General features: G+C 48.5%; 1 protein-coding gene across 1 annotated transcript in view; it reads right to left on the reverse strand.

The window, feature by feature from the left end:
• The window catches only part of camta1a (calmodulin binding transcription activator 1a), a 410,932-nt gene that overhangs the window by 246,550 nt on the left and 154,382 nt on the right, over positions 1–10,000 (reverse strand). Inside the window, 1 exon segment of the mRNA XM_048240791.1 lies at positions 2,896–2,963. Within this exon segment, the coding sequence (XP_048096748.1) occupies positions 2,896–2,963 (68 nt within the window).

Below are 10,000 nucleotides of genomic sequence, written 5' to 3' on the forward strand. Positions count from 1 at the left end.
TGTGGTGTGGTGCAGTGTGGTGTCTGGTGGTGTGGTGTGGTGCAGTGTGGTGTCTGGTGGTGTGGTGTGGTGCAGTGTGGTGTCTGGTGGTGCAGTGTGTGGTGTCTGGTGGTGTGGTGCAGTCTGGTGGTGTGGTGTGGTGCAGTGTGGTGTCTGGTGGTGTGGTGTGGTGGTGTGGTGCAGTCTGGTGGTGTGGTGTGGTGAGGTGTGTTGTGTGGTGCAGTGTGGTGGTGTGGTGGTGGTGTGGTGTGGTGCAGTGTGGTGTCTGGTGGTGTGGTGTGGTGCAGTGTGGTGTCTGGTGGTGTAGTGTGGTGTCTGGTGGTGCGGTGTGGTGTCTGGTGGTGTGGTGTGGTGTCTGGTGGTGTGGTGTGGTGTGGTCTGTGTGGTGTGGTGTGGTGCAGTGTGGTGTCTGGTGGTGTGGTGTGGTGCAGTGTGGTGTCTGGTGGTGTGGTGTCTGGTGGTGTGGTGTGGTGTGGTGCAGTCTGGTGGTGTGGTGCAGTGTGGTGTCTGGTGGTGTGGTGTGGTGCAGTGTGTCTGGTGTCTGTGTGGTGTGGTGTGGTGTGGTGTCTGGTGGTGTGGTGTGGTGCAGTGTGGTGTCTGGTGGTGTGGTGTGGTGCAGTGTGGTGTCTGGTGGTGTGGTGGTGGTGTGGTGTGGTGCAGTGTGGTGTCTGTGTGGTGTGGTGTGGTGTGGTGCAGTCTGGTGGTGTGGTGTGGTGCATTTTGGTGTTGGTGGTGTGGTGTGGTGGTGTGGTGTGGTGTCTGGTGGTGTGGTGTGGTGTGGTGTTGTGTGGTGTGGTGTGGTGTTGTGTGATGTGGTGCAGTGTGGTGTGGTGTGGTGCAGTGTGGTGTGACGCGGCGTTCCCCGTGCACAGGCTGCAGGCGCGGATGTGAGAGGAGTGAGATGAGACTCAGACAGAGGCAGTAAACTCGGTGCTGTCTGATAGAGTAAAGGTTCTACTCACTCTAATTGGGACTGAGTGGGGACTTCCTTATGGAGCAACACTGCTGAAGACAACACACACACACACACACACACACACACACACACACACACACACACACACACACACACACACATATACACATAGAGACACAAACAGCAACACTGCAGCTAACGCTCTCATGCACACAGACACATACACCCACACACATGCTGCTGGCTAGCTGTTCCATGGAGCTGAAGGGCCTCACCAACTACAATAAGCAAAAATGCACGCAAACAATACATCTAACTATCTCCATGTTAAGTGCACATATTTCTCCATGATGGGCCTGCACAAACAGACAACACACACACACACACACACACACACACACACACACACACACACACACAAGCACAAACACAAACACAAACACAAACACAAACAACACTCGATTGGACAGGCGAAATAACAAGTGCTCTGGGTCTTCAAATATATCTTCCATTGACCTTTCTATCTAGCGCTTTCTCTTACTCAGCTTCTCCCATGAATTGGCTGGCACTGTGATCCAACTGTGCTGCCTTTGATCCCCACTCCACACACACACACACACACACACACACACACACACACACACACACAATCCACACAATCCACACACACACACACACACACACACACACAATTCACCAAATCAGCAGGGTCACACACTGACTGGCTTTATTAGCAAGCCGAAGAGTCTGGCGTGTCCCTGAGCCTGAGACGGTTGGTGCAATTACAGCCTGCAGCCTGCGGGGCTGTGGAGGCATCAGGGGGCTGTTCAGCAGGACAGTGATGAGGGAGCTACACCAGGCACTCGGGACGCCCGCTAACCTCCACAGCAATTCACTTCTACACACACACACACACACACATATACAGACACATGCACACACACACACACATACACACATACACACACACACACTCCTCTCATCTTTTCTCCTCTCCTCTCTCCTCTGTTCTCTTCTTCTCTCACCTTTTCTCCTCTCCTCTCTCCTCTCCTCTCATCTCATCTTTTCTTTTCACGTCTCTTTATCTCTCCTGTCCTCTCCTCTACTCTCATCCTCTTCTGTCCTCTCTTCTCTTCTTGCAGATGCAAGAATGCAGACTGCCCAAATAACTGAGAACTCCAGACACTATTTCCAGCCTGGGCACATAAAGAAGTCTATTAAAACACACACACACACACACACACACACACACACACACACACACACACACACACACACACAGACTTTGAGGCCCACGCCGTGCCAGTACACCCATGTCTGACTCGAGGCAAATCTGCAGACAGGAAGTCACCGGGGTCGCCGTTATATCTATGACTCACGCGCTTGGCATCGTCCACCTGGGCACTTCCAGCTGCAGGGCACCGCGAGGTTGCCGGTGACCTCGCGCCGACCCCGGCGCCGCCGCCACGCTCCACCGGTGAGTCTAACGTCATCTGCTCACCAGGCCAATAGCTGGAAAGGTCCCCACTCACATTCCCTTTTTATTGACGAGCAGTTAATATGCAGTTTCATTCAAACACATTAGGCTCACTCTCACAACGGGAGAGTGGGGGGAAAAGAGCCCCATTGTGTTAATAAGACGCTAATAGGCAATTCTGAGTTATTGGGGGACATTAATATTCCATTATCTGTCTGCGCAAGCTCCTAAAAGGTGCAAAACCATTTAGAAAGTGCCATCAACCGCCACCGATTTCTTCTCCAACAGCAAAAACTTTTCAGGTGAATGAATGAATCTTGAGTGGATCGTTTGAGTGGATCGTTTTCTGGAGGGGTGAGTGTGTGTGGGGTTGCCCCCTGCTCAGAAGCTGATGGGAGATTCAAAACCACGTTGGCTGATGTGACTCTGAGCACTGAGGTCTTCCGTCTTCTGTTAAGCGAGAAAGAAAACAAAAAACAAAGAAAGTATGTCATTCTCTTACCTTGTTTTAGGGGACGTTGTTAACCATTCCTCATGCTTTTCGAATGTTATCAAGTAAGCTGCGATTTCCTGTAAGAGAGGGACACAAAGAGAGAGAGAGAGAGAGAGAGAGAGAGAGAAAGAAAGAGAGAGATACATGAAGGGGGGACAGAGGAAAAACATTATTTAACATGGATCGAGGCTTCCATCAGTTAGTGTCAGTGATAACAGTAATGAAAAGCCATTCACCAAACAAAGGTAAAATGAATGACATCCTCATTTGTCACAGAACAACTCCCATATGTCTTGCTACTATAAGTAACTCCACAATTAATCATATGTGACATTGAGTGCACTTTCACAAAGCTCAAAAATCTAGGTAGCGCTGTTTTGAACACAGTAATGATGGGTAAGTAAAGTTATACAATAAAGTTATGGTGCAATGATACTTGAACAGGGGCTGTATCTGTGTATAAAGCAGAGGCAGAAAGTGTCTTCTCTCTGCAGTCAGAGCATCTTGGAGAGTCATTGTTATGGGACTGCACGCCTTTGATCAATTTAAGTTTGTTCTGAAAAAACTTTGAGGGGCCAACCAGGTCAGATTGATGTCTCAGCGAGAGCTGACTTTCACTGTTTCTATCAAACCTGACCTTGGCTAATGAGCTGCCATTTTCTCAGCATTTGCCACAGAACAAGACCGCCGATCCCACATATAAGCCGCCCATTTCTCCCGGCGTAACAATGCCTCATTCCAGGCCCCTGGTGGCGTTGCCTCTGAAAGGGCCTCGCTCGGTTTCTGCCGTGACTTTCACACCAAACGCAGGAGCCTGAATGCCGGCTGACTGGCCCATTCCAGCACAAAGCTAATCGCCGGAAAATAAAACCACTTTGGCTGCTGCCAGACAACCTCATTATTACCTGTGATAGGCCGCAATTCATTTCTCACCCTAGGCATTTGTCAGCAGCTCAGACAGACAGCGCACACACACACACACACACACACACACACACACACACACACACACACACACACACACACACACACACACTGACACAGCAGGGGTACAGGACAGGATGTGCACTGTCCGGATGAAATCTATTTTGTCAAGCTGTGTTCAGCAGCACCTTTTCAATCTCATGAGCATCATCTCATTTATATAGTGCTGGTCAGCTTCAATCCATATGAAAGGCTACTTGGGGAGCCGGTAGAATACAATTAAAAGCATACACTCTGACACTAAGAGGCTTTCACTCACAATTAATTCCAATCCCAGTCCAGTACCGTATATTATATTATTCAATACACTGGCCTCAAGCTTAAACAAAGAAGCTGGTTAAAAGGAATAAAGCCTGTAATCTCCAGTGGTTTGAACTAGAATGCTGAAAATGCTTTTATGTTGTTGTGTTGTTTGTTTTTTTTTCCCCTTTTCTTTTCTTACACACGCGTACAATATCTGAATCAATTTCAATTGCAGCAATCCAGCAATTGCAGCGAATGAACTGCGCAACATTTCAAAATAGCCCTCCGATTTTAGTGCATCGACCCGATTCGGCATTACGGCATCATCCGTCTTGATAAGGAAGAGCTAATTCACTTCAAACTGCCGCCGACTTTCAAATGTAGGCACACACATGGGGCCTGCAGTATACATTAACGGCAGTAAATGCCTGGCCCTGGCAGGGACTAAACAGAGCTGGCACCAAAGGCCCTATCTAGGGAGGGGAGCGGGTTGGGGATGTGGGATGGGGGTTGCTGGAGGATTCCAGGAGCCAAGTCCTGCAGGGGGGCCCTTTGGGGTATGCAGGGGGCACGACTGGTGCCCGCCCCTCCACGCGTGCCGTCTGCAAGATAGCAGAACCCTGATTAACTTCCCATGCCCATGCCATTATCGCCTAAGGTGATGGGCCAGGAAAAAGATGGAGGCTGAAATCTTATGGTGGGCAGAGGGCCTGTGTACATCGAAAAATAAAAACGGAACACTGCAAGCTTTATCACCCGCGGCACATGCTGTCTGAATGGGGACAATGGTACACACTTCCAAAAAAAAAAGAAATCAATCTAAACGGACGACTTATATATGAAAAGGGGTGTTGACGGAGGTATACATCTAACATTTTGAAGTGGATCCCAAATGTATTGGGAAAGTCATAAGTCTAAATACTGAAAGCTTCCCGTAGCTGCTTAGTGAAGCAGTCAATCCAACCATACAATTGAATTGGTGAATGTTGAAACCTCTCCTAGCATTAATAATTTTTTGGCTATGGCAGAAGCCAAATAATGATGAACTGCATGCATTTGTACACTCTGAGAGTGCGGGAAAGACAGACAGAGAGAGTGAGAGCGAGAGAAAGAGCGAGAGAGAGAGAGACCAAAGAGAGAGAGAGAGAGAAAAAAAAAGGAGAGAGAAAGGGATAGAGGAAAAGCCAGAGAGCGAGAGAGGGAGCATGGAGCAGAGAGTTGCCAGAATGACTCATAACGCTCAACCCCGACAGCTCGGCTCGGCAGCCCGAGGTCCTGTCGACGTGCAGAGGAGAGGCGAGCGGAGCGGGCGCGGTCCAGGCAAGCCCAGCCTCCTTTAGTGACCTTGGAGCCCATTAGAGGCTCCCCTCTCTCCATCACTCTCACATTAAAAGTCAACGCGCCGACCTCAGCTCGCTCCGACATGAAATAGGAGGCCCACTCCAGTAAATAAGGAGTTCGCCCAAGTAGCTCTCCCTCTCTCTGTCTCTGTCTCTGTGTCTCTCTCTCCATCTCTCTCCCTCTCCCTCTCTCTGTCTCTGTCTCTGTGTCTCTCTCTCCCTCTCTCTGTCTCTGTCTCTGTGTCTCTCTCTCCCTCTCTCTCCCTCTCTCTTTTCCTTTTTCTCCTCCCACTGCAGAACAGATGTCGAGGATTATTCCAACCCCCCAATCAACCATAAAGGTGCAATAACCTTACGGCGAGAAAACAAACAAAAACAGACGTAGGGGCCATTAAACAGCTGCATGAGACAAAGTTTGCTTGGTGGTATAATGAGGTGGGGGTGGGGTACTGCAGCGGGATGGGCCCGAAAGTACTTTTAGGTTGACTGGGCACGCTTGTCAGACAGGGGGTTGGGGCCGTGGGGGGGGGGGGGGGTTGTTGTTGCTGGACACACGAGGGCATCAAAAGTCTGGCCGGCAGCTGTCAACTGTCTACGAGCCGGCGGAGCTGACCTTCCCAGCGAAAGCGGCGCTCACATACATTTGGTCGCTCAGGAAATATTTAAAGATTAAAGAATTGCCAGCCCACTGTTACCCATCACACGCACACACACACACACACACACACACACACACACACACACACACACACACACAGGCACTGGCCCAGCAGGACAGCAGCTGTGTGTTTGGCCAGTTATGTGCAACAAAGAGAGAAAAAACACTGTGATTTGTCCTAATAAACACCGAAAGGGGAAGATGGGCAGCGAATGCTAATGACCTCTTTCTTTTTTTTTAATATATAAAAAATAATCAAACAATAGCGAAATAAATCAGGCCAAAAAACAAAGAGCAGCTGTTCCCGTCCCCAAAGACACCCTCATTTTCTCCTTTTCTCCCTCCTTCCAAAAGCCCTCACGGTGCTGCCCTGCCATTATTAAAAGGGCTTACATGGGGAAAAATTATTATAAAACAGAGGAGATGAAGACCTTGACATTCCTCCTTCTTTCAACTTCTTCTGAGACGGCTTGCATCAGAGTGCCTGATTGTGGAGTTCTGTCTCCGCCACAATCTGCTTTGCATGCTCTTAATATGCTAAATGGTGTCACCTCTACCGGAAGACACTGTACTCTTCCCCAATATAAATATATATATATATATATATATATATATATATATATATATATATATATATATATATATATATATATTATATTTTTTTCTTCTTCTAACGTTGTTTTTATTATTATTCCTCTATCATTATTATGCTGTGTCTGAAAGCAGGGAGAGACGCCTCTCGATGCTAAAATGAAAGATGCCCGAAGGAAAAGTTCTCCGTTGTCATGGTTTTGAAGATGGGTTGCCGACAGAACACTGGTCAGCGACAACATTACCTGTTCACAACTCTCGAAAATTGTCACTCAAGACTGGGAGCGACAACGGGGAGTGAGGAGTCTTTTGAGAGTGTGCGCTACTTGAAATGAAATATGACACCGACGTATTCCCCCCTTTCATTTTTCTGGCACCACCAGGAGAGATAACGGCAGGGAAGCGAGGGGTGAGAAAAAAGAAGGGGGAAAAAATGAGTGAACGAAGTCAATTCTGGCCCAACGCTTTGATTGCCTTTAAATCAGGTAAAAATGGCTGTTTGGTGATAGGCACTGGGCGCCGTTTGCCGTGATGATCTGATAAACATGCATCGGCCTCGCGCTTTTCATCACAGATTCCTGCCCGTAAGTCATCGGCCCGAGCGGGAGGATTGTTTGATGAAAAGCTTTGTTTGAAGGGTGGCGACAAGTGTCCCCGCTCGACTTGGGGCCTGAGAACTGCTTGTGTACTTGTGTTCTCCCCTCTTTTGTTGTTGTTATTGTCGTTGTTGTTGTTTTGCCTTCCTCTTTTCTGCCCCCCTTTTTCGTTTGTGAGATTGATTGATGTGGCGGCGAAGAGAGGTGCGGAGCGGATGAAACCGTCTGCATATTTTTTCCCTCTTCTCTTTGCCCTGACAGAGTTGATGGCGTGAAACAACTGTAGCTGCTGCATTAAGCCGGGGAGATACGAGTCACTTTGGCGTTATCTCGGCACAAATCAGACACCCGTCTTCACGCCCCGCGTAACGTAATGGCTCCTCCGTCACAATCAAGAGAGCGAGCCGTCGGAGCCAACGGAGACGAAGAAGCCAAGCCGCGAGGGAATCCTCCTCTTCCTCGGAGGAGGAAACGTGGCCCCGCCAATCGGAAACCAGTCACACCTCAAACCTCACTTTGGGCATTGTTTAATCTGAAAGGCTCATAATTTTTTTTTTTTTTTTTTTAAGGGGCTTTGGAATCACACCCTTCAGATGAACACACATAAAAGGTGACATGAAAAAATGATCAAATGGATTCATCACTCAAAATGTTCTTTTTCATGTATAGCACATATGTCAACCCCATTCTTTCAACCCAGTCTCCCCACTTCACTTCAGTGAAAACTTCAGTCCTGGCTACAAAAAAAGACGGAGAGAGAGAGAGAGAGAGAAAATGAGTGAGGGGGAGAGAGAGAGAAAGAAAAAGAAGCAGAGGAGGAGTGGAGAAGAGCAGTGGTTGTCTCTGTTAGAGAGATGACAGTGATATTTCAAACTGATATGAGTGGTGGTGAAGCAGGAGGACCAATGAGTGCTCTTTGGCCTAACCACTGGATCACACAGATCTCTCTCTCTTTCTCTCTCTCTCTCTCTCTCTCTCTCTCTCTGCCTCTCCCTCTCTGCCTCTCTCTCTGTATATAAGCTTGACCTTGGGCTTCCCTTGAGCTTGGGATGTCTGAGCACGGGGTGCCGATGGAGACAGCCCCTCTGGCTGATGCTACTCACCCCAGGATCTCTCTTCCCCTCTCTCCTTCATTTTTTTTTTTTTGCACTCCATCAGTATCCTTCTCTCTTTCACTTTCAGTGCATTTTCTCTTTTTCTCTCTTCTGAGCTCTCTACTTCCCTCTCTCTCTCTCTATCTCTCCCTCTCTCTCAGGTCATCTGATATTTCCTCCAGGGCAGCCCATGAAACTGACCTGCCAGGGCCGGGGTGCAAATGGATTGGAAATGAGAGGGGTGGCTGGGGGGGAGGGGGAGGACTGCGTTACCCAGGCATCCCTAAGGGTGAATGGAAATGCAATTAGACACAGAGAGCAGATGTAGACAGGGACCAGGAGAGAGAGAAAAAGATAGAGAGAGAGAGAAAAAGAGGGAGAGAGGGGACATGAAGGAAATTGGAGAAAAGGATGAGAGTGGAGATGAACAGATAAATAGAAAGAGAGAGAGAGACAGAGAGAGGGAGAGATAGAAAGAGGGAGGGACATGAAGGAAAGAGGAGAAAAGGATGAGAATGGAGATTAACAGATAAATAGAGAAAGAGAGAGAGACAGAGCGAGAGAGAAGGAGGGAGGGAGGGGGCATGAAGGAAAGAGGAGAAAAGAGATGAACAGATAGAAAGAGAGAGAGAGAAAAAAATGTCGCTGTGATGAATGAAAGATACAGGGAAAAGTAAAGGTCACCGGATTAGAAGTGAACTACACACGTTCGTGCAGACTGACAAAACTATTCTCACTCTGTGCTAATTTCTCTCTCTCTCTTTCTCTTTTTTTAAATGCACTGGATATATTATCATACAGTGAAGCTTTTTTTTCTCTCTGAATATATGTAATTATTCATGGAGAGTTATATCCTTTTGATGACCCTTTTATTTCCAAAAAGAAACTAAAGGACAGTGGTGAGGCCATTAGTGCCAAGCGATAGCAGAGATATTAGTCAAGCGCCAGCAACAAATTGACCAAAATGTTTTTTTTTTTTCTGCCTTTCAGCCGCAGGCCTTTGAAATGTAAATGCAACATTTGAAAATTTTAAACCCAGGCAGCAGTTCTTTAGAGTTCATTGCTATAACACTGCGCTTTACCGGGCAGGACACATGCAGAGAGAGAGAGAGAGAGAGAGAGAGAGAGCTGAGGACAGGGCTGGGTCAGTGGCCGGCTGACGCCGTACGCCGAAGATGACCGGCATCCAACACGGAGGAGGATACAGGAAAAGATGGAGAGGAGAGATACAGTGAGAGGCCAAGGGGAGTGGAGAAAGAGAAAGAGAGAAAGAAAGAGGGGGGGGGACGATGGAAAGAGTAGAGACAACAATAGTGGTTTGGCTCGTGACATCTGCCGTTGGCATCTGCCGGTGTGGTGTGGTGCCACTCTTATGAGTCCCTGAGCAGGGTTAAAAAGCCCAACCCCCTGCCCTCGCCCGGCACCATGCCCACTACACCCCCACCCCCACCGCCGCCCGGCACCCCCCACCACTACACCCCGCATGGAGCATCCGGGGGCCGCCGCGGAAACAGAGAGAGAGAGAGAGAGAGAGAGAGATGAAGAGTGAGGGGAAAAAAACGGATGCATAAAAAAGGGAAAGGCAAACGAGAGTGGAATGGCGAGGCG

Source organism: Alosa alosa, chromosome 4, assembly GCF_017589495.1.
Source record: "Alosa alosa isolate M-15738 ecotype Scorff River chromosome 4, AALO_Geno_1.1, whole genome shotgun sequence".
NCBI lineage: Eukaryota > Metazoa > Chordata > Actinopteri > Clupeiformes > Clupeidae > Alosa > Alosa alosa.